Consider the following 23,907-nt stretch of genomic DNA (forward strand, 5'->3'; position numbering starts at 1 on the left):
TTGGTGATGGAAAATAGCATGGCGATTCCCGGAGGAGTCCCTTGACACGATACATTGGGTATGGCTAGAAAGCTGAGACGTGTGGATCTAATGAGCTCATATGTATTCATGTGTGAAGCAGTATGCATGAATGTGAGCCCAACTATAGGTAGCTGGTACCACGCCACCTCCCCCACCAGCTCCAGATCCTTCCCAGTTGGAGAGGTGACTCCACGGGGGTCCGCACGCCAGTTTCCCACCATGGTCACATTGCACCCAACCCCAATACATATTCCTGCGCGTGGCGAGCCCTCAAGGCGGCGGCTCTATGAAAGGTTTCGGGCTGTGCAATGGAGTGTGCTTATCCAGATAGGTATTTTATCACAGATTTCATATGTAAATACAACCAAAGTGAACCACACTGCCTGCTTCTTCAAAGATGAAGCTGATTTATGGCCAAAAGGGACAGAGTCTCTAAGATGTTCTGTATTTGAAGTTGAGTGTAAGGTATGAGCGGTGGATGTAAGGGTTTTAGTACTGATGTCTGCTAAGGGCAGGATATCAAAGGTACAGATGGAGGCTGGTCTTCTGGTGCATTTCTAGATAAATTATTAAAGCCTGGGGAGCTGAGTGCCCTCTTATAATCAGGTACATTTAATAGCCTCCAGATTTAATGGGAATTTTGAAAATTCATAAAAGTGTGTGGCTCAATTGTCTGTCCTTATTTCAAATAAAATACTACACCTACTGGAAACATGGGGATTTATTTGTAAATGTGTGGTGTTGCACGTACAGTGGTATGCAGGGAGAACGGGCTCGTCCGTAAAAAATAAAAATGATCTTTTGTTGGAGCAGCTCTTTTGTCTTTTTTTTTTCAAATTCCTGTGGGCGTTGACAAATCAAACAAACGAACGCTTCATCAGAGACGGAGTATATCGGATCTCATTGTAACACTCCTCCTCCTCCTCTCTGCCCTCCCTCCACCTGCCGTCCTGTCCTGTGCGATGGAGCCACAGCAGGAGCACCAGCAGCGCCAGCAACACCAAGCTCATGGACAAGGTGAGCAGCACCCCCTGCAGGAGGCCCGAGGAACTGTCCGGGGCTGGAGGCCGAGACAAAAGTAAACCAGAGTAAACGAGACAACCAGAAAGGTGGTTGCATTGAAAAGAGGCCGAGAGGATTATGGGGGAACAAGGAGGCTCTCACTTGTGTAAATGGACAGGTTGACGTAGCAGTTCTCCGTTCCCAGGAGGTTGTTGGCGGAGCAACGATACAAACCGGACGTCTGAGACGAGACGTTGACAATCTGGACGGAGCCTGAGAGAGAGAGAGAGAGAGAGAGACACTCGAGTTGCTGTCACCTTGAAATGATAAGTTACGTTTGTGTTTTGTAGTGAAAAAGTTAAAGGAGGGGGTAAATACAATATATGTTTGCTATATTTGAGATCTTCACACCGCCACAAGATGGTTAAGTGCGTGCGTGCGCCTGTGCGTGCGTGCGTGCGCCTGTGCGTGCGTGCGTGCGTCACTGACCCTCCATGTTGATGGGAAGTGTAATTTCTTCTGGATTTAGTTTATCCCAGCGGATTTCTGGACTGGGGACGCCCTCCGCCACCGAGCAGGACAGCGTGACACTTCCTCCCATATCAACGTCTCCGTCCCACTGGCACACGGGCAGCGAAGGCGGCGCTACACAATACAATTCACTTTATTTTGTATAGCCCACAATCACAGATTTCACATTTGCCTCAGATGGCAAAAATAACCAGTAGATGAGTTTCTGCCGCATGTGAGCGTGCTAAAATTTGATTATTAGCACAAAATTACGTCTGAGATTGATGGGACTTGAATTAGTTGTGTAGGTCTTTAAATCAAAGAACTGAGAAAAAATATTCTGACCTGATGATATAGATAAAAGAAAAAAGTTAGGGAATCACCAGAGTCTTTACAATTCACCCTCAAGGAATCGTGTTTGAGTCTACTACATTGTATGGAAATCCATCCAACAGTTTGAGACATTTCACTAAAACAAAATCATGGGCGGATCACCAAAGTCATTATGATTTATCCTCTGGGGACCACGAATGTCCTACAACATTTAATGGCATCCATCCAAAAGTTGCTGAAGTATTTCAATCTGCCCTTATTACCATTCTCTCTCATTGCCTTCTCTTTGTACTATACAATAAATCCACACCGGTATCGGCAGATATAGACTGTAATTCAGAGTATATTAAACGCTGACGGTTTCAAATGTGTAAGTGCCATTGAACTGCCTTACTCTCACAGAACTTGACAACATGTGACCCACTTACCCAGAACACTGAGCGCCAGCTCTCCAATGCCGGGGTCGGCGGTCTCTGGTGGGTTATTGACCATACAGCGGTAAGTACCGGCATCCGATACACGCGTGTCATTCAGGACGATATCTGCACTCCAGGGAATACCTGCAGTTGGTTTACATGAAAGATTGTTTTTTATCCTGTCTTCAATTTCTAAAATCAACCTTAAAAAGATTTCAATTAAATTATAAAAAATACAAAGAATTATATATATATAGTTTTTTTAATTAATTGGGATAAAAAGAGTTTCACTGGTCATACCTGTAAAACCCACCCTGCCAATGAATGAGGGGTCTTCAATCACCTGTCCGTGGTCATACACAATCACCTGGACGTGACAGCAGTCATTGATAAGTAGTCACACCATAAACATCTTGTGTTTCATAGAAGCTATTAGGAGGATGTTTGCATCAGAATCACCAATTCAGACCTGTGTTGGGGTTTCAGGACTGGAGAAGGGAGCCAGAGTCCAGATAACGTTGAGTCTGGAGAGGGGGCTGGAGGTGAAGAAAGAGCAGGGCAGGACCACAACATCCCCTTGAACCACCTTGACGCTAGATTCCCTCATAGTTACCCTGAGTGCAGCTGTGTTGATTAACAACATGAGAAAGGACATACACAAACGAGATGGGTCATATCAGTCACATTTAATCAGACGTATTTCATTTGAGGGGTTATTTCTTAAATTCCATCATGTTTTTTTCTCCTTTTAACTTTCCTAGTTTCCCTGTTGACGTGCAGACTGAACCTCTCCTCCTTCATTACTGAAATAATGAACCCCTCCCTTCCCCCTCTCTGTCATCCCCAGGCCTTTTGTGTGTGTGTGTGTGTGTGTGTGTGTGTGTGTGTGTGTGTGTGTGTGTGTGTGTGTGTGTGTGTGTGTGTGTGTGTGTGTGTGGGAATTCAGCGTGCATTTTAGTTTGTTAATTACACTTGACAGCTTTGAGGGTGAGCCAAACCGATCACAGACTGAGTGGAAAAACGACCCACTTCATGAACATAATGTCAATTCTCAACATTGTCTCCATGTAGCTCAACAGTCTCTAAAACGTCAGCCTGTATAAAGCCTTTCAAATCACTCAATATGACAAACACGGGGTAATATGGAGTGTTAAAAATGGCTGCTTTTCAGCCCTTTTTAACACTCCATATATGCACATATGCAAACGTAAATGTGTTGTTAATGAGTCTTCTATATGAGTAAAACCCTGTGTGTATACAGCCTTTTATTGCTAGTATATTTAAAGTATTTCAATTGTAATTGTAAAAAAAACGTTTAGTATGCATGTCAAAAGAATCTGAAAATGTGCAGTCAGACATGTCCAAATACCACAGATTATAAGGGTCTGTCGTCTCTGTATGTTCAACAGACTAACGAAATAAAAAAAATATATAATTATTTTGATCTTCAACCAAAATCCAAGTGAGCAATTGCAGACAAGAAGCAGCAATTCATTGCTGATCCGTAAAAGTTGCAGCAGTGTGTACAGAATCAACACTATTTCTCTTCTTGTCTCCTTGAATGTGTCTCAAAGCTTAAGACAGTTCAGCCGACTCACCATTTTCCAGAGCAGTGAAACACACACACAGAGTCCAGAGCATGCGTCTTCCAGAAGAGCCCATAGCTGAGAGGAAACGGAGAGGAGAGGAAGCCCTCGCTCTCCCTGTGTACGAGCTGGTGGCCAAAAGAACCAACCATGCGTGATTCATCTATTGAGCAGTACAACAACCCCCCCGCCCCTCCTCCTCCTCTATTTTCACTCTCACTTTATTCTCTCCATCTCATTACCTCTCACTCTCTGTTTGTAATGTTGTCAGATTATAATTTATCATATTGGTTTATGTCCAACCAGCTTGTAGTCTAATTAGTTAATGAAACATAAGTTACTGCAGCTGCTCCATAGAAAACATTACCTACGAGTCATAATGCACATAATGCTGCAGGGTGATATACATACAGTATGTAGCGCGTAGCGGATAGCTTTTGTCGGCATGGATGCATCAACTTTTTCTTGAAAAATGATCCATCAATTAATTTGTAAAGTTACAACTTCTCAAACATGAGAATTTGATGCTTTTATTATTTGTATCACTATCAATTAAATATCCTAGGCTGTGGGAAATATGACAGGCATTATTCACTATTGAGAAAGGGCAATTCAAACTAAATCTAATCAAATTATGTAAAACAAATAAATGATGAATAATGAATTCTGAAGATGAGAGTTGCAGCCTTACTTTTCATTTAATGTACTTTAATGTTAACATGTTATTCTGACACAGGGGATAATAAACCCTCATCTATAATTTCTAATTTTTACTTTTCCTTAATTTGCAGTTGGGTAAGAGTCAGCTCTTGTGGTTCACACTTATCTGTGCAGTGATTTATGGATTCAAGGCAGTGAAGGAGGCCGTCACCGACTGCCGTGAGGAAAAAAAGATTAGTTTGAGACACCTGCAGCAAATCATCTGGTGATAAGGACATCATCTAAATTATGACCTATGGGCTAAACAAAATGCTGTCACGGCTGCTTTATGATGGATTTGCATAAAGTGTGTGAGTTATTCATGACCCACATAAGTCTGCCAAGTCCTCCAGTGATCATCCAAATACGTTCCAGCGTAGTTTAGCTTCACCAGCCTCAACCAAATGTTACATGTTCAATTTGAGTCTGTGGAACTATAAAGCAGATCTAATTAGCCCCAGATGGTAACATGAGGAAATTGCTTTACACAAATGAGCATTCTGATGATTTTGTGAGTGTCTTAATGACTGAGCTGTCATGGAGTTATACATGGCTTATTGGCAACGGTGGTCCACTAATGCCATTAACCAAAAACAAAGTGTAGAAATGCAGAATTAATTAAAAAGGGTGAGGCAGGGCAGTTTCTTGGGAGTCATATTTTCAGATTCTGTGTGATCACACAACAAAAACAAAACCAAAGAGCATATTGCACAAGATTGACTTCTTCCAATTTATTCAAACAAATAACATCCAGCACCAGCTTTGTGCGTTGCAGCAGTGAAATATAGAATATTTCAAAAGGTACGTTTCTGAGACAAAAACATAAATTGGCAAAACAGTTCAGTACTTCCTATGAGTGTTTGTTATCATTCAGGACTGTACAGATATTAATTTATATGGTGAGGCAGAATGTATACACTCTAGCATCAAGCCACAGAAAACAACACTAAACCTTTGAATTGTGTGTGTGGCCACTAAGTGTATGTGTGTGTGTTTGTGTGTGTGTGAATCTAAACCATGTCTCAAAGTTAACACATATTTAGCTCCATCCTCCAACATCACAATCCTTTACTCAAAAGAGTGGAACCAACAGATAGATCCACTTCCCGTTGTCTTCATCACAGTCACACAAAATCACAGATAAAAATGTGTAGAAACACACACACACACACACACACACACACACACACACGTGTTGGGATAAATATGTTCGCTGGTTGACACGCAACTCTTCCCTTTGTAAAACACTATGAATGTTTTGGTGACGTATGACCGGTCTCTATTCTAGGATAAATTCTAACTAATTCTGGTATCTTGAAAAGGGGCCTCAATAAATAGCGTTTGAGTGCGAGAGAAGAGAAAGACGGACAGGACAGACAGCGAAAGAGCCAGGTAAGCGGCTTGAGTTCTGCCTCTTCCCCTTCAGGGTAACTGGGAGTGACCTGGTGGCAGGCAGGCCAATCACAGGAGGATCCAGACCAGTTAGACCAATCAGATCTCTTCGGTGAGAGGCCTCTGCCTGTTGCTGCAGTTTAACGGCAGTTCAGTCCATTCACAACAGCATGGTGACGGGTTTCTCCAAGAACTTGCGGAACTCTGCGAGCCACTGTGCGCCGACCGCTCCGTCCACCACCCGGTGGTCGCAGCTCAGCGTCACCGACATCATGCTGGCTACGTCGAACCTGCAACATTGAAATGCACGCAGCATCAGATTTGAATTTTGAATTACAATATGTCCAAACGTGGTGATAGTATTGTAGTCAAGACACTGACCCTTTCTCGTTATCAGCAGGCATCAGCCGTTTCTCGGAGCCCCCGACGGCGAGGATGCAGGACTGAGGGGGGTTGATTATCGCAGAGAAGTTCTTGATGCCAAACATTCCCAAATTAGAGATTGTGAATGTACCTCCCTGGTGGAAACAACACACGTTGAAAAGGACCGTTTCAATTTGCTGGTTCGCTAGATAGATGAAATCTGCATAAAACTAATCAATCCACAATTCTTATAATAAAAAAAAAAATACATTTTATCAACAGAATCGGATTTTGTGTTGTACCTGGAACTCATGTGGCTGCAGTTTGCCTTCTCTTGCTTTGGCAGCGAGAGCCGACACATCGGAGCTGATGGCGGCCAGTCCTTTGATGTGGGCGTTAAAGACTATGGGCGTGATGAGACCGTTGGCTGTGCTCACTGCGACGCTCAGGTCCACCACATGATTCCTGGAAACATTTTAAGTCAATACTGATGATAGCAGACGTTTGGTCAAGGTGACTTTGTTTCTTAACCAAGAGTCGAACAGATGCCCGTGCTTTGAGTGCCTCCTACTGGCACCATAGTGCGCAGTCTCAGTAGTAACAATGCTGCACGTTTTCTTTTGTACCCTCTACTTTGTTGTTAACGGCTGTGATACTGTTGTTGTATTCACCTTGTGTGTCTGTGTGTGAGTCATCGTGGAAAAATGCAGTCCTGGAGACACCTACTGTTGTGGGAACTACCGGAGAGGTGGTTTAGAGTACTTTGCCAGGTGTTGTAGAGTACAGATGTTGCAATACCATTACAACGAATACAAGCATAATTTAGAGTTTGGATGTCAGACAAAATGTAAAGACGCAAAAAACCAAGAGAGGTTAATTAGATTAAAAGATGAAGATGAATTGTTGCGAAAAGTTTGTGTTTGTGTACTATGACCAGCTCATGTCTGCAAGCCAAGACAACATATTTCCTGTTTACTGTATATATTACATGTGTTTGGTGATGCCTGTTTATGTGTGTTTACTCACTGGCGGATGACCGTATCCAACCAGGACGAGTTGCACTCGGGTACCTTGAGGCAGGCCAGAGCGCTGGCTTTGATGATAAAGTCATTGACACTAAGCTTGATATTCTGGGCTTTCACCTCCTGCAGAGAGGAGGAGGCGAGGTTGTTTTAGAGTCACAGAAAATAATCATGTAATTCTGTCCTTCTCTTACAAGTCTATTTGCAAATGAAAACTCACAGCATTAAGATCTTTCCGGAGCTCGATCACTTGGTCCATGTTGACATCGACAGACAGATAATAGTGGGGAATCGTCTGTTTGGACTGCATCAACCTCTGAGCGATGACCTGCAGGAGAGATGCATTTTTGCACTGAAGCTTTGATCCATAATTCATCATGGAATATGGGGTGTTAGTTGAACCTGTGTTGATAAATGTGTGAGTGCCTGTCTTCAGCACAAAATGTGGAGGAAAAAGTCAAAGATAACAAAGCGACACTCTGAAGGCCGCCTGAGGACGTTTGCATAGAAGGAGCGTGTCAGGAATTATAGTCGACTGCTATCAGAGGAGAGGTCCTCATCCAACACAATGGACCGTCAGGTGTGTGTTTACTCTCACTTTGCGGATGTTGCTGATCGGGACGTCTGTGAAGGTCCCAGCTGGTGCACCAGGAGCTGCAGCAGGTGCAGAAGCTACAGCTGGAGTGGGAGCAGCAGCTACGGCCTGCCAATGGAAATAATGTCAAACCAATAATGGAAATTCAAGTTGTTGCATATGATTACACATGATAACACATGCATTGCTTGTGGATACAGAATGAAGTGTGATCTTCACTTACGGGTGCAGCCTTTGGTGGAACAAAACTGTCAATATCTTTCCTGGTGATGCGCCCATCAGGACCAGAGCCTGAACAGAATACAGCACAATGTGTAGTTTATAAAATAATGTTCTATTGCTTTCTCTCGCTCTAACGCCTGTTCTTCTAATAAAGATCTTAGTCATGACCTGCGTCTTGGTTACTTACCGCTGACCTGTGCCAGGTCAATTCCTTTCTCTGCAGCGAGTTTCTTGGCGAGCGGGCTGGCAAACACACGGCCCTTCCTGGGTACTGCCAGGGCAGCGGCTGTGGCAGCAGGACTGGGTGCTGCAACAGCTGGAGCTGCAGCCTGGAACATCAACACAAACATCAACAAATCACTGTTAACACAGTCATGCCTGTAGAAGCCATCCTAAATCTGAGTCGAGGCTAATTCAGGACATTTTAGGAGAGTATTTTGGTACAATGTTCACTTGGTGTCTCACCGGTGCTGGAGCTGGAGCTGGTGTGGAAACCTCTGCCACTCCAGTCTCTACATAATCCTTGAAGGCAGCGATGTCACTTTCTTTCTCTACAATGATGCAGAGAGGCAATCCCAGGGGAACATCCCGAGTTCCCTCTGCCACCATGATTTTGGCCAAGTATCCCTCCTCCTGCACCTCAAAGCCTACACACAAACACATGAGCTTTTCCTGTTAGGCTGTTATTCAGGATACAAGACAGTTGTAACAGTGATTCGTTTGGTTTGGGACAACCATATCACGATAAAATAAAACAATAATTTACCAAAGGTTAATTATTAATAATAATAATAATAATAATTAATATGTAGTGCACGGAGCAAATTTGCTGAGGTGTTAGGTTTACCGATGGTCGCCTTGTCAGTCTCGATCTCAGCCAGCAGATCTCCTTCACTCAGCTTCTCTCCCACCTTCTTTTCCCAGCGCTGCACTGTTCCCATCGTCATGGTGGGAGAGAGGGCAGGAAGTGTGATCTGCAACACGCACAAGTTTAAGCAACAGGAGAAATTATATAATTGTGACCTCCCGAGTTAGTCTGGGTAGAGACTTTTGAAAGAGGAGACTGACAAATCAAATATTTTTTGATTTTTCTGATTAAATGATAAAATCACCTTTTCACCCTAAATATAATACGGTCTTCAACTAATAACATGTTTTGTTTATTTTCAGCAATGGATGTGACATGAGAAGGGAGCCCTAAGGTTGACGTGTCAAATTCAGCAAGAAAAAAAAGGAAACAACCACAAAACAGTTGCAAATAGATATTTCCGCTTTTTGCAAACCAATTGTTATTTAGTTGTTCAGATCAATGACTCACCAGAAGAACTACTGCTGCTCACATTGACCAAGAAGTACAACGTAATACAAATGTGTGTATGACAGCATTAAAGTCAATGAAAATCTGATTGAATTTTGCGTCAATATAAAAGTCCGTAACAGAAAAATGTAGTAAAAATATGGAATCACTGTTAAAAAAACTGCCATTTTATTTGACATGCTTCCTTAGAACTGACAATAATTAGTTTATTAAAATCAGAAAATCCAGCTGAAAACTGGTGCCGTGGGATTGTTGTCAGCGTGTTTATCCCAGTATGCGACGCAGTGGTTATACATTTTAGGATCTGCTACTGAAAAATTCAACAGGCAGTAGACACAATGATCTCGTCACATCTAGCCCATCTCATCCTCTACACCTGACTGTACTTTGTTCATGGTAGAACAAGCCTACCTTCATGTGTGGGGGATAAGAACTGCCCGGGGCTGCAGGGGGAGTGGAGGCAACTGGTGAAGGACTGGCCCCGGCTGCTTGAAGAGACTCCAACGTTACGTCCTTAAAGGCTGCGATGAGGTCAGGGCTGCAGGGAAATACACACACAAATATTAGACATACGTTTAAACAAAGCATAACCACATCTAGACGAAAAGACGTGGGGGTCTCATTTATGAAACCACACTAAATGTTTGCGTATGTAGAAGTGAGAAAATGTACATACGCCAAATTATATTTTAATTTATACACATTATTACACCTGCCATTGAGCAATTTCTAATTTTCTAATAAATCTCAAATCAACTTGGAAATGTGCATAGAAACCAGACTGCTAATCAATGGTTTGTTACGGTAAGTCACTGTAACTACCAAAAGGAAGAAAAGGAAATTTTCTGACACAGAAATTGGGGTACATGTGAATGAGGTAGTCCACGAACACTCGTTCACTCCGAATACTTCACGTAGTCCAGTGCCATCATCCAGCGTGATGAGTGTCACCGCAGTATTTATACGTTTACAGCAATCAGACTGATTGCTTCCAAAATGATTGTGACAATCAGTGTATCGCCCACCCTGAGTATCATTTGAAAAAGGAAGTTTGATAGGTAAACATTTACTTATCTATTAGAATTTTGTAATGGTGAGCTTGGCAGCCATTATGATTAAGACTCGTAATTAGGATAAGCAGTGTAATGGTTGAGTGAGAGCTGTCACATATTTCCAGATTTAACTAATTCACACAATCCATAAACGCATGCAGAATGGGAAAATGTGGTGGGTGAGGTGACTGGAAAAGAGTGTTTGCATGTGAAGTGGCTTAACCTGCATGTGTTTGGACTGTGGGAGGAAGCAGGAGAACCCAAAGAATATTGCAGACTAATTTGAATCAGACAATTATTCTATATAATGAGGTCACCTTGGTTTCCAGCTTGTAGTTTACATTGTCGAGGGACAGAAATGTACCTGTCAACCGTGATGCAGATTACAGCTCCAATGGTGACATCTCTGGTCCCTTCAGGAACCAAGATCTTTGCCAGATAGCACTCCTCCATTATCTCAAAACCAACAGTGGCCTTGTCAGTCTCCACCTACAAAGACGGACACATTTTTAAAAAACTGTGAAGTGATGATTTCCTAAAAAAATATGAGAACCCACACACACGGGTCCTAACCTCAGCTATAAGTTCGCCCTCGCCGATTTTCTCTCCCTCCTTCTTCTCCCAGCGTGCGATCGTTCCCGTCTGCATGGTGGGTGACAGCGCAGGAAGCTCCACCTGATGACCACAAAACAAATTCCAAGTGAGTCACGAGGAAGCACCATATTTAACCAAATATCAAAGAAAAATGTAATCAAGAATGACAACAAAAAAATCACCATTGTCCCTTCACATTGTCCTCACTGTGGCTTCATGCTATTGCAATGCAAATACTGGTAGCCGTCAGGGGTTGTAACTGTTGTTGCTAAAATCAGCTCATTCCTTTTCACAATAAATGACCCACAAACAGCTGCATTTTTCCACATCTGTAATGTTTTGCAGTAATTGTAATTAAAGGGCGTGTAACATCTGATAGTGGATGTACACAAGTGTTGCATGTAGAGACACATCTGCTTGTAGACGGGGTAGTTTGGTTAGTCCGGTTTCAGTATGTTAGGTTTACATGCATACTGGTGTGCTACAGACTGACAATTAAGGCAGAGTCTCGATTTAGTGAAACTGATGAGCCTAAATCACTATACAGTATCATTGTTTTACTTTTTGCAGTAGACCTTTCCGTTAGGACTGGGGCCCTCAGTTGTGCCTGTTCACACAGCAAGTGAATGTGCTGCACCAAAGACATAGAATAACGTATTCATGTGTAATAAATTAAAACACACATGACAGGGCCCGTGCTGATGTTACTGGTTTATGGGGGCACTTTGTAACTCAAACCCGAATGCGTTTGAGTCACATACAACTGATTAACGGCCACATTCAAGGACTCAAGTTCAAGTTGCCACCTGATGACGTAAAAAATAACATTTAGGAAACGTCGTAGCTAGGAACACTTTGCTAAATTAACCGTTTGCTGACTTAACGTTACAGATTATAACTCGTACAGGAGTGACAGGAGTGCGCTCGGTACATCGCGGTGCTATAAAACCCGCCTGCTCCGGAGGTCACGCTAGCTGTCATGCCTGTGATGTTACCTTCTGGTGCGGCGGCAGGCTGTAGAAACGCGTGCCCTGGTAGCTGGGACACCGCAGCAGAGGCCCCCTGTGTCTGAAGCCGGAGCCCAGACACGCTGTCCGGGACCCCGCTCCGCAGTGGAACCGCTTCAGAGAACCGGCTCCGGGCACAGAGCGGGTGCTGAGGGTAGTAGCAGGCCCGACCAGGAGGGCACGGGGACAGTGCAGCCCGGCGGACGGCCTGAGCCGCAGGACGAGACGAAGCATTTCGCAGCGGTTGAAACACTAAACAGAGCAGTTGAATTATGTATTTGTCTCACACCGGCATCAGATGTATCCTGGCACTGGGTGTCTATGTGCCTTGAGAACCAGCCCGTACTTACTCCTCACTTTCTAATGACCTCCTCCAGTCCAAAACACAACGCTTTACGCCTTCTCCTGCCGTAGATCCGAAAGAGGCGTCGTAAACATGTCGTAAACCGTGTCCATTCAAATGTCAACCACCCAATACCACCGCCATGCTGAATTTAACTCAGATGCTAAATATAATTGAATGAAATAATAAATAAGACATATATTCATAGCCCGGTGGTTCAAACTATAAACATTATTGAAGTGCTACAAGGCTATATATTTTACTGCAATTAGATCAGCCATCACTGTTTCAGTGAAATATTTGACTGAGAAGCAAAACCCATGAACATTAACAGTATCATAGGATTTATGTAGCTGCCTTTCATAAAGCATATAACTAACCAACAAAAAAAAAAATCACATCCACAGTGTCTGATAGTTACACCCAGCTTATTCTAGTGCTGAAACTAGCTGAAAAAATTGATCTGCAATCATTTTGTTCATCGAATAAGAGTTGTTGTTATTTTGTAAGACATGACAACATTCTCTGGTTCCAGCTTCTCAAATGTGAATATTTGATAAGTTTCCTTTGTCTTCTCCAATTATTAACCCACATATTTGTAAGTGATGAAAATGAAAATGCATGTGAATTTTGTAAGATACAAGACAAGTGTTCAACAGGCAAGAACTGTATCAATATTAAAAACGGATTATCTTTTTAAAAACACTTTATTTAAAATGAACTGTCTTTCTGAAATTCAACAACTGTCTTTTTTTTTTTTTTTTTTTACAGACAGTAACCATATATTATAACCATCTCACAAGTAAATTGTACATTTTACAGTACAGGCATTTATGGCATTCAAACATGTCGATATAAAAGTAGACTGATGCATATTTCAGTTGGCGAACACATTGATAGAAGCAGAGTGAAGGAACAATGTCAAAAGGTCCATCCTGAACGCAAGCGCAAGCGCAAGCGCTTGCGTTCAGGATGGACCTTTTGACATTGTTCCTTCACTCTGCTTCTATCAATGTGTTCGCCCACACACACACACACACACACACACACACACACACACACACACACACACACACACACACACACACACACACACACACACACACACACACACACACACACACACACACACACACACACACACACACACACACACACACACACACACACACACACACACACACACACACACACACACACACACACACACACACACACACACACACACACACTAAATAGTGGAATGGTGTCCAATGTTCCAGGAAAAAAGTCTCCTTTAAATGGCTGATGTCAAAATCACAACTACGGCATCTTTTGGAGCATCTAGAAGCATATTCTAATCTCACACAAATCTCTCTTTAAACAAATAAGAAACGTTAACATTAAAATTAAGGACAAAGTGAAAATTATTTTACACAAATGTACAAAACAATTTCAGAAAGTAAACAAAACAACAGTGCTGTTCATCTGCATTTCTACATGAACATCAACATTCCAGCATTAATTAAATTCACTGACAGCAGTTCAGTTTGAGCATTTCTGTTGTCATGCATGCCAGTGAGCTACAAAATGACATTTAAACCCACATCTGGATTTGGGTCCTATTTAGTAAAACGGAAGTATTTGTTCATTTTATTTTTTGCTAAATATCAATCTCCAGATGACCGTCACCGTCCATTTATTGTGTTATCTTTTATACTGTATGTAATCAACCGTGTGCAGCACCAAAACAAAATGAAGTTGTACAAAGTTTGTCAGACTTTCATTTTTTTAAAAACATTTTTCATGTCAAAATTGTATTTTTTTCTCACACAGAATTTCTTTTTCTAAATTCTTAGATAATACTGTATATTAAATTGATATTCACAGTTAACTGAAATGTACCTTAACTAAATAACAATGGTCAATACATATGTTTAACCAGGTAATCTGGCAACATTTGTTTCATAGACTTCATTGCTGAACAAGGAATTACAAGTTTTTTCCAATTCTTAAATAGAGTACAAACCTCTGGTTTTAACTAGAGGGGAAACACAAGCACAACTGTGGCTTTAGAAAGCAAAAATAATGTTTCTGTCCAGTTTTGATAATACAGTAACGGCCTGGCAATAACAAGCACATGATGGAAATAGCTGTACTTTGTAAGGCACTGAGCTTCACGGTATTCTAGACACAGAGTCTCCAGAGCGGGTTGGGCAATAAGTGTGGTTTAGTACCAGCTGATCAAGCCAAATCACCTGCTGACAAGTCTTACAGTGTTTCGCTAATAATTTAAAACTCAAAAGTGTCCCCTTGTGTCTCTATCGAACAGCTGTCTAGGTGTCTCTCGGATCAGAGTGACCAGGCGCAAAAACAAAGTGTCATGCCCTTCAGCTTGCACCTACAATGGCCTAAGATACAAACGAAAAATGCTTTGTTTACCATGGAGACTCAGGCAAATAAAGAGAGAGGCAGAACTAGCATGCTGTTACCTTTCTTCACCACGGTCCTCCTCTACCCAGGCCACTATTTTCCCTTCCCAGCCTGGAATGATTGCTCCATCCAGGAATACCTGCACACAGACATTAAGAACATACTATCTTCATATACGACTACTCAGCTCTTATCTTTATTATATTAATTATACTGACATTCCTTATGTATGTTGGAATGCATTTTGCACAGATCGAGGACTACGAATTTCATCAGCCATCTTTTAGAGTAAAGCACAAAACAGGCTAGTGCTAAAGTTTACTATTACTGTCAGAGCCTCTTACCTCTTCTTTCACAGTGCCAAACTCCGGATCCAGGGCTTTGAAGTGGTACCGATAGTTTCCTTCTCGATCCACGGCTGCCTTCACATCCTTTAGCATAATCTCACCCAACCTGTACAATGTGTACAAAACGACTCACTCTTCTTGACGGTTTGTGACTTTTATATTTTTTTAATTTCTACCTATGGCGGACGAGTAAACGTATGTGTAAGTATTATAAGCATCACTGCTTGCTGGCAACCAATGGAGACTATGACTACATTCACAAACAAAAACACTTAATATAGACACACACACATACACACACGCACAGCACACACGCACAGCACACACGCACCTCTTCGGTATGTTGATCATGGAAGGTGTTGGGGATTTCCCAATAAAATAAAGGATTTTAGTGGAGGCAGAAGAACCATTGTGGGATTGACAAACCTCTGAAATAAACAACAGAACCATAGATAGTAAAAAGCAGAAGAATTCTGTGTATTCAGGGAGTGCATGTTAAAAACTCCTTACTTGTGCAAGGCCAGGTGTCAGAGTCTGTGTGTTGGCCTTTGCGTCTTGGAGATTTCCCCCTTCCCTGCAAAATTTGGATAAAAGTTGACAGCCCTTCATGATTTTAAACCTCTAAATTTTTCCAAAAGTTACAAGAACTTGCTTGTGTTCGTACCCTGTGCGTATGCAGAACATGCAGTCTGTCGATGAGCGATACTATGCCCTGCTCCAGGGTGTCCAGCGTATGGTGCTGTGGGTCGTGGTCTCTGAAGTTGTTCCTCAGACTCCGAAGTGAATCTCTGAGCAGCTGAACCTCCTCTGCCTGCTGACAGATAAAAAACACAACAAACCAGCTTTAAAGCCACACAGTATTGAGCACATCCTTTCCCCTGACAAATACTGTCTTACAGGTAATTAACATGTCATACAAATTTCTTCAACTTACTTTTCAAGAAAGTTAGAAAATCGGGAATCTGGTGTTTCACGTATAAAATTATAGTAATTAAACTCAATACTGCAAGAGACTAAATTCAGGAGAATGTGAGCGTATACTTGTGAGATGGTTGTTAGAACAATATGAATAGGCCAACTACCCGAATAAGCTTATCAATAAAAACAATACTTACGTCTGACATAGACGGAGCTGGATTTCCAGAGCAAGAATGCCCATTGTTTTCTGTGCTGGTGGGAATCTGAGAAAAAGAAAAGGTGTCATGGCTGCCTGATGCAGACTGAATATGAACCCCAACTGTTTGTTAAGATTTTAGAGCAGAAAGAGTCCGGAGAGAAATAGTATATTACCTGCAAGCTGTTTTTATGCTCCAGCTCTCTTTGCAATTCACTCTGCCAAAGAGACACACAATCAGATCGACACTGATATGAACCGGTGAGATCCTAAAACTTAATTAATTAATATATATATATATATATATATATATATATATATATATATATATATATATATATATATATCTCGACAGAATAAAGTGACTCATTAATTTAAAAAAGGAAGGAGGAACTGAGTAAATGTGCACTTTCCTCTTGCATCAAAGTACATTTTAGTATTAATTTGATGGTAAAAGCTCAAATACAAAACAAATGTCAAAGCAAAACTGTGAAGGGAGTTTCAAACAGTGAGTTAATGATTCACTTTTGGTCTGAGATTTTCATACATAGAATTGAACTGGACAGGAGATTTCGAGCCCCGTACAGCTTGTTTAACCTCCGTTTAAAATCCGAACACTGAATTACATTCCTGCTTTATTTGACTTACTTCAAGCTTGTGTTTGAGTTGCTGCAGCAGTCTGTCCTTCTGTCCCATCTCCTTCTGCACCAAAGACAAAAGGTGGGGTTCATCATTTCGCAAAAACTTAATAAACAGATGCTGTGTAAATAAAAATCAGGATGATTAAACTAAGTTACAGAAAACCTTTAAAGTACCTCACCTTGCATTCCCCCCACATCTTGTTACATTCCTCCAGCTTCCACTGTAGCTCAGCCTATGACACATTTTCATAGAGGAGGGTAATTTGCAATACACACCTAAACTGTACAGTACCTACTGAATACAGTTCTGTAAACAAGTTTTATTATAGTGTTTCAAAGACTTTACATTTACTTAAAAAAAAAAGAAAGGAATATATTTTGTACATTCTGGTTGTTGAGCTCATCCTTCATCATACTGGCTCTGAGGAGCTCTTGCTTCATCTGCAGTATCGAGGCCTCCTGAGTGCACAGTCTCTGCTGCTGGGCGTCCTGCACGTTTACAAACCAACACAAAGTCTATACCTTAGCCAGCAACCATAATTATATTCAACTGGGTAACAACATAAATAACTGCAGATCTGTCCTAGTCTTACCTTGACTCCCTGCAAGTTCCTCATTTCCTGCTTACAGCGCAACAATTCCCTCTAAAGCAAGCACCAAAACAACACCCTCTAAGTGTAAATTGTGTCTAAACAAAAGAAGAACATTGACAGAAAAATAAAACAAATGACACAATTATTTACCTTTAGCTCCCGAGCCTCCTCCATGCTCTGATCCAAACGACTGTGAATGACGACCTGGAAAAAGAGAGAAAAGGGGGATGTGTGTGAGAACCACAATGGACTGAGAAAGAAGGGAAACCGATACCCGTGTCACCCTCTCACCCTCACACACACACAGTAAAGTGATCTATGCTGAACACAAAGAGCTGCTAAAACAAAGTAAAGAAGAGTGTGACATAGATAAGTGAGAGAGCACGGCAGAAAAGGAAAATAAAGATAGAAAAAAGGGATAAAATGTCAACAATAAATGGAGAGGCTCTCACTACCAGTTGTTGTTCAGCATTGCCTTGGTCCAAATTTAAAGACACATCCTGTTCATCCTCAGGCAGCGAACCATGCAGCAGCAGAGCCTTAAAAACAGAGAGGGTACAACATGTGACACCAGTTTGTACTTTGTACACGGAGACCAGTTAAACCAGGAGCTGGTAGGTGGTAGGCATCAGCATGATGCAAACGTCACAGTATCCCACCAGATCCCTAACCCACTCTGCACAGGTACTGCAACCAACTAGTAGGAGGCAGTGGAGCAACACAGGTATGATCTTGCACTTGCAGCTTCCATACCCCCCCCAAAGAATGTGTGTGTTCTGGCCCAGTTTAGCCAGAATATGCACTCAGCACTTCAATATGGAGGAGGAAGAACATAAAGATGCTCTGATTGAAAAACAAATATTGATCTATATTTATACACAGAGGGTTACTCGAGACAGAACTAAAAATACGTGTACCTGTAAAGTAGACACCATTTTACGTGTCTCCTGCACCTCCTTCTCCAAAGTTTCACTGAGGGAAACATCCAACGCCGTCTCCGCTACATCGTGAGATGACTCCACTACACACACACACACACACACACACACACACACACACACACACATGACACAGTGCTATCACATGTCTAGCAATAGATGTTGAGGTTTACTAATTAAATGGCCTGCCGGTATGTGGCGGGACAGAACTCACCACTGCTCTCCTGTTGTTGGTGGTCTTCCGGCGGTCTGTCCGAGTTGCTGCTGGGTGGAGCTCTCGGAGATGACAGTGGACTGACGAGGCTGAGGCTCGAGGGAGACAAAATGCGGATTTATCTATTTATGCATGTTAACATTTACTTACACTCTGTGTAAATAATAGGAAGCTATGTGCTACTGAATACTATTATGACCTTGCTGGGTAACATCAAACTTTGATGTAATATATCTGTAATAATACAGTATATACACATGTGTAATGTAATTAAACTGTCAAACTGAATACATGTCCCACTGAAGCCCTGCCTGCACTTTCAAGAGTGACAAGAAACAAAGTCATTTACCGAAATCGAAAAGACAGTTTTTGAAGATATTGATAGAAACTGTCAAACCTAAAATTTCTATATTTAGATGGAGGGTGTGTGAGAGGGGAATGGGACGGGCAGAAAACAGCAACATGAGAATAACACATATTTTTCCAAAATCCAAACTTGCCAAGAGGAGCAGTTAGTCTTTGTGTGCTTTTGCAAATCAAAGCACTCACAAATTGCACGGTGTGTACAGACATTTCATTTACAGTCTTTTTTCACATTGCATTGTAGAATTTTTAGTTATGGTAAAAAAAACATAAACTCACAACCACAGGAATCCACACCCACAGTGTCTGGTCTTACCATTTAATCTGCGTCCCCCCCATAGTGGGCTACAAGTGGGCTAGACGGTTCATAATGCTTCCAAGGAGCCCAAGTTCCAGCCTGCAAGAGGGACTCTGCCATCAGCATCTCAAAAAAACTCATGACTTTGGGTGATTCTCCGCACTCTCACACACCCTGACCCTCGCCTTCCAGCGAGCTGTCATGGCAACCAACGCAGCAGACACTGCTTAGCATCTCTCAGAGCTCTGTGAAATATGTCTCTCCAAGCGAAACCTCATCATCAATCTAGCAGTAATCATTCACTTCTCTTTATATCCCTATAAACAGATACACTGCACTCACATTGAAACGCACCGAAAATATCACAATAAAAAGAGCACCACAGTACATAACTTGACATGTGACTGAAGAAAACTGAAAAGGCTGATTGTTTCGGTTTTTCTATCATCTGCCTGTGGTCTGCACAGATATCTACAAAGTACTTCACACACCGCTGGGTGAAGTTTTGAGTACTAAAGTCATATGCTGTCATGCAGTGGTACAAACACACATAAGCACACACAAAAAACGCACACAAAAAAGTCTATTACTAAGTGTGGGAATTTTTTTTTCTTCTTAAATGCAAGAAAACCGAGAACTTGATTCAGAATCAGAATAATGTATTGGAGTTGACAGATTTAACTCTGCAGTATGAATAGCAACAAAGCTAAGTTTGTTTTCTCCCAAACACTGAAAACAGTCTGATGTAAAAATACATTGAACAAAAATCTATTTTTTTGTATTTAAAGAAAACATACAAATGGGAAAAGTATTTGCATAATTATACCACTTGTCATTACTAAACTGTAGCAACCTCCTTGATGAATTTAGGCCAACATGCTTTTAGTAAGGTTTTAGTTTTACAATTTCTTTAGCCTGCCATCACAGCCCTGCATTATTATAAATGACACAACCTCACAACATGATCCAGCCCATACTGAGCGTATGATGTATAAAAGTAGGTCCAACCTGTGAGTGTTACAGTATATTTTACAAATGCTTTTTGAAATTATACACATGAATAAATAAAATTATGACTACCCTTGTTCTTCAGAAAACACGTTTCTTATGAGATGTTGGGAAGAAGTTAGTTGTCTACTTTTCCTCTGAAGGTGTGATGATCACCTGAATCAAATCTGCCTTATCATGCTTAAAACATGTTCATATAAATGAAATTACCTGCTAGGCTGGGGATTGTCCGACTCATCCGGAGTTCCTCTTTCATACTGCTTAACCAGTGCACGAACACCACTAAAGGATGACAGACAAAGCAAAGGTTATTCATTTATAAATAAGATCTGGCACCCAGTGTTGATAACTGATGGATAAAGAACAGCCTCATTTCAATAGTTGTGAGGATGTTATTTTGGCCATCGGTTTGTCCACCAGAGGATAGCAAAGACTACACACGTATCTAAGAAATAGATGCTGTGCCGGAGAGCATTTTGGATATTACAGAAAGACACTGGCAGGGATTTGTGTTTATGTTTATGATTATTGTTGTCACCATACCTCTGGAGACGGGTGGTGCGTGTAGGCTGCGAGGCATCAAGTTGCGCGGATGCCAGTGCAGCAGCGGCACCTTGTGCTAGTGCAACAGTGGAGAGCGGGTTGTGGGTGACAGAGCCTCTTGTCAAACTCCTCCCACTTCCAGCCCTGTGATTGGCTGAGGGTTTGAAGTGGGCGGCCAACGCCAGAATTATCCTCATTACAGATTTCAGATTACCATCGACAATGTCTGTGGACAGAAAGGGAACATATGTGCCTTTAGTAATGACTTAATGACAGAACATTTGGTATTAACATGGCATGCAGATATAGGAGCTTTATAACCATGTTTTGCACAGACTATGCTGTGAAATTAAGTTTCACAATGCGCATGACTACCGTTTAATGTGTAGGAACAGCTGCTCGCAAAATTAAGGAAAAGAGAGCAACAAAAAAAAAAAATGATTTTCTGAGATTTACCTCTTGCAGATATGTGTGGCATGTGTATGTGTCTGGAGGAAATGAATTGCAAGACTTGTGCCACATTCTTCCTGCTCTCCTCTTTGTTCTGTGGAGCAACATAGACCCCTTCCAGCGTTTCTCCTGCTGCCGATGTGAATGAGATTAGAGAAAAAAAAAATGATGATGCACCTAAATATTAGACATTTCTACCAGTACCAAATGAGTAGGACTAGATTACAGTTCATGTATAAATATAAATTGCATTTAAACGTTTTTAGCTCATTTATTTATTATATAGAACCCCAAAATACTTCTCCTGACTGTAAAATGTTGCATTTCAAGCTAATCTTCATAATATTTACAATATATTAATAATAACCTTGTCTCCTGAGAACATTTTGTTTCGTATTCTTTCTTCAATATTAATATGCCACATGAGCAAAGTGTAATTACCAACTATCTCTATGAGTTGCATGAGCACCACCCCATCCTGCAGATCATGCCTGAGATTTGTGATGAGCTTCAGGCCCGGTTTCCTCTTCAGCTGAGAGTTCACCCAAGAAACATAGGCTGCCAGCTGCTGCTGCAATCCATGAATCAGATACACACAAATCCAATAAACCACACATACACAACGTTTGGAATGGGGGCCAAAAAAGGCAGAGACCATGGCATAACAAATTAGTTCCTTTGTTTATTATGTTGGGACAAGAGACTAGGGGGGGGGGCAGTCTATTGTCCCACTGCCTATTGAATATAACTTTTGTTGTGAATGTCAATCATAACATTTCGTGTTCAGTCCAGAGTTGCATGGTTCAGTAGACTTCCCATGGATGTAGGTTCCTCTGTATTTCACACGGTTAGGCCTATTACTCCATCTTTACCGGTCTTGTTCAGTCACGTGACAGCCCGTCGTCCGGGATACAACACAAAAAACGCACCCCATTTTGAACACAACAGAGGAAAACAAACCTAAATATGATGTTTGGCATGTGTATGGCTTTTTTTTTTTTTTACACATAAAAACGCTACTTCCTGTCAACCATTACCCTTAACTAAAGCTACCCAATCAACGTTAACCAATTTTAGTTTTCGTCCTAACTTAATAACGTTACAAACTAACGTCAACATTAACTTAGTTGGACAAACTGAAAACATACAGAATATATTTCTCCATTCGTTAAAGTGTGGCACTGTGCTGTTTGCTGTCGAACAGCACATTTAACGGTCTTTCCCTGACCAGGCGTTAATTCAATAAGCATCAACATGAGCGTGAGCTAACTCGTAACTTTAACGCCGGGTGAACGTTACCTCATTGAAGCCTCCGTGGAGAACCTCATCCAGCAAGCTTCCTCTGGAAAGTGACGCGATCATCTTTCAACTGGAAACCCCATTGAAGCCGACTTAACTAACTAGTTGGCTTCATTGATTCACACGACACGCCTGGAGCCCCGTTACTAGCGTTAGCTGCTGCTGTACTCCAGCAAACGTCAACAAACCGAGTGAGCGGAGGGAGGAGACCGCTACGGTTACTCTGGCTGGGAGAGCGGCATCAAGCCACCCAATCACACTAACATTCATAACTTCCGGTGGCAGGTTTCACAATAATACTGCATTTGCAGAACATTCACGGAAACGATATACAAAGGAGTTTCGCCACTCCGCTTGTTAGCCAATTGTTAAAATGCACCCACATTGGTTAACCTGCCACACCCCGAGCCATCCCCTTGTAGTAGAGAGTGTGCAGGGCCAGAGGGGTTGTTCAGTTGAACATAATAATATCATATTAGTCTAGTCTGCCAGACTCATTGATTCTTTATCTGACTGAGATGTTTGTGTGCTTCGACGACGTGGCTCCGGGAGCTGATCACCTACATCTACCACCGGAAGTCTCCGAACTGGCCAAATATTTTTTGAGTGGTCATAGTAACAGTAATATTGAAAAACTTTATTGATAATGTGTCAAAAGTCAGTCAATCAATTCAAGTGGGAGGAGCCAGTCCAATGCGATTTAAAACTAATTAGCATATAGAATGCTTAAACGTTCCATGACATCACCATCACCATAGAATTGTGAGTGATCAAAAGGCACTGATATCTCTCTCTCTCTCTATATATATATATATATATATATATAACTCTTCAACAACCAATATCACCTTCCATACTTCCCAGGATCATTACTTTTTCATTAAGCAACACATTTAACCTTTTTTTGTCATGTTGAGAAGAAGTCTTCGCCTGCTGCAAGCAGGCTATTACAATGCGGATGGAAGTCCAACAGTTTCCTATAAGGAGAGATTGTTCAAGTAAGTTTGTTATATGTTGTGTGGTTAGCATTCTATAAATCTTCACATGAATGAGTCTTTTCTAAAATATGTCAATCTTTTAGGGTTTTTAAGACACGAAAACAGAACAAAATACCTCCAGTTCACCAGGAGGAACTGAATTATAAGTTGATGGACAACCAAGAACAACTGGAGAGGTTTACTAAAACCGAAGAATCAACACATTTCAACTCCA

The 23,907-nt window shown here is 41.6% G+C and overlaps 3 protein-coding genes across 13 annotated transcripts; all 3 read right to left on the minus strand.

Annotated features, from left to right (window-relative positions):
• Positions 1–878: 878 nt before the first annotated feature.
• On the minus strand, positions 879–3,984 carry zgc:165604 (uncharacterized protein LOC792578 homolog). The gene is made up of 7 exons (XM_034550917.1): positions 3,881–3,984; positions 2,752–2,906; positions 2,583–2,649; positions 2,295–2,426; positions 1,512–1,668; positions 1,186–1,307; positions 879–1,081 (listed from the first exon to the last, which is right to left on the minus strand). Exons 1-7 carry the CDS (start codon positions 3,942–3,944, stop codon positions 879–881), a joined length of 900 nt encoding a protein of 299 aa, XP_034406808.1. The 5' UTR covers positions 3,945–3,984.
• Positions 3,985–5,273: 1,289 nt separating this feature from the next.
• dlat (dihydrolipoamide S-acetyltransferase (E2 component of pyruvate dehydrogenase complex)) lies at positions 5,274–12,559 on the minus strand. The gene is made up of 14 exons (XM_034550608.1): positions 12,121–12,559; positions 11,105–11,206; positions 10,896–11,020; positions 9,891–10,017; positions 9,009–9,135; positions 8,627–8,808; positions 8,349–8,490; positions 8,163–8,230; positions 7,943–8,047; positions 7,565–7,672; positions 7,349–7,467; positions 6,625–6,787; positions 6,341–6,477; positions 5,274–6,249 (listed from the first exon to the last, which is right to left on the minus strand). Exons 1-14 carry the CDS (start codon positions 12,364–12,366, stop codon positions 6,120–6,122), a joined length of 1,881 nt encoding a protein of 626 aa, XP_034406499.1. The 5' UTR covers positions 12,367–12,559; the 3' UTR covers positions 5,274–6,119.
• An 872-nt stretch (positions 12,560–13,431) lies between these two features.
• On the minus strand, positions 13,432–23,279 carry LOC117742774 (dixin-like). Of its 11 annotated transcripts, none has more exons than XM_034550394.1 (21): positions 22,696–22,964; positions 21,838–21,967; positions 21,403–21,528; positions 20,947–21,172; positions 20,614–20,685; positions 18,735–18,829; positions 18,500–18,603; positions 18,035–18,121; positions 17,733–17,786; positions 17,583–17,633; positions 17,374–17,478; positions 17,169–17,222; positions 16,997–17,050; positions 16,525–16,566; positions 16,350–16,415; positions 15,899–16,048; positions 15,745–15,808; positions 15,566–15,662; positions 15,232–15,340; positions 14,947–15,026; positions 13,432–14,865 (listed from the first exon to the last, which is right to left on the minus strand). In XM_034550394.1, the coding sequence occupies exons 1-21, from the start codon at positions 22,756–22,758 to the stop codon at positions 14,856–14,858; spliced, it is 1,839 nt and encodes a 612-aa protein (XP_034406285.1). In that variant the 5' UTR covers positions 22,759–22,964; the 3' UTR covers positions 13,432–14,855. The 11 variants fall into 11 exon arrangements, with proteins under 11 accessions (XP_034406285.1, XP_034406295.1, XP_034406292.1 ...); XM_034550401.1 differs by having other exon boundaries at positions 13,667–14,865; positions 18,038–18,121; positions 18,735–18,823; positions 22,696–23,279; XM_034550400.1 differs by having other exon boundaries at positions 13,667–14,865; positions 18,735–18,823; positions 22,696–23,118.
• Positions 23,280–23,907: the final 628 nt, after the last annotated feature.

This window comes from Cyclopterus lumpus, chromosome 14 (assembly GCF_009769545.1).
Source record: "Cyclopterus lumpus isolate fCycLum1 chromosome 14, fCycLum1.pri, whole genome shotgun sequence".
NCBI classification, from domain to species: domain Eukaryota; kingdom Metazoa; phylum Chordata; class Actinopteri; order Perciformes; family Cyclopteridae; genus Cyclopterus; species Cyclopterus lumpus.

Excerpts from the sequence above, each read along its gene's own strand:
- LOC117742774 (XM_034550394.1), bottom strand. The coding sequence starts at position 22,758 with ATGATCGCGTCACTTTCCAGAGGAAGCTTGCTGGATGAGGTTCTCCAC. Across the intron at positions 20,686-20,946 it reads CGCACCACCCGTCTCCAGAG|TGGTGTTCGTGCACTGGTTA; the intron begins GTATGGTGACAA and ends GTCATCCTTTAG. Across the intron at positions 15,809-15,898 it reads ATGTTCTGCATACGCACAGG|GGAAGGGGGAAATCTCCAAG; the intron begins GTACGAACACAA and ends CAAATTTTGCAG.
- dlat (XM_034550608.1), bottom strand. The coding sequence starts at position 12,366 with ATGCTTCGTCTCGTCCTGCGGCTCAGGCCGTCCGCCGGGCTGCACTGT. Across the intron at positions 11,207-12,120 it reads GCCTGCCGCCGCACCAGAAG|GTGGAGCTTCCTGCGCTGTC; the intron begins GTAACATCACAG and ends TGTGGTCATCAG. Across the intron at positions 7,468-7,564 it reads TCCGGAAAGATCTTAATGCT|GAGGTGAAAGCCCAGAATAT; the intron begins GTGAGTTTTCAT and ends TCCTCTCTGCAG.
- zgc:165604 (XM_034550917.1), bottom strand. The coding sequence starts at position 3,944 with ATGGGCTCTTCTGGAAGACGCATGCTCTGGACTCTGTGTGTGTGTTTC. Across the intron at positions 1,308-1,511 it reads CTTCCCATCAACATGGAGGG|CTCTCTCTCAGGCTCCGTCC; the intron begins TCAGTGACGCAC and ends CTCTCTCTCTCT. Across the intron at positions 1,082-1,185 it reads CAACCTGTCCATTTACACAA|CCCCGGACAGTTCCTCGGGC; the intron begins GTGAGAGCCTCC and ends CTCGGCCTCCAG.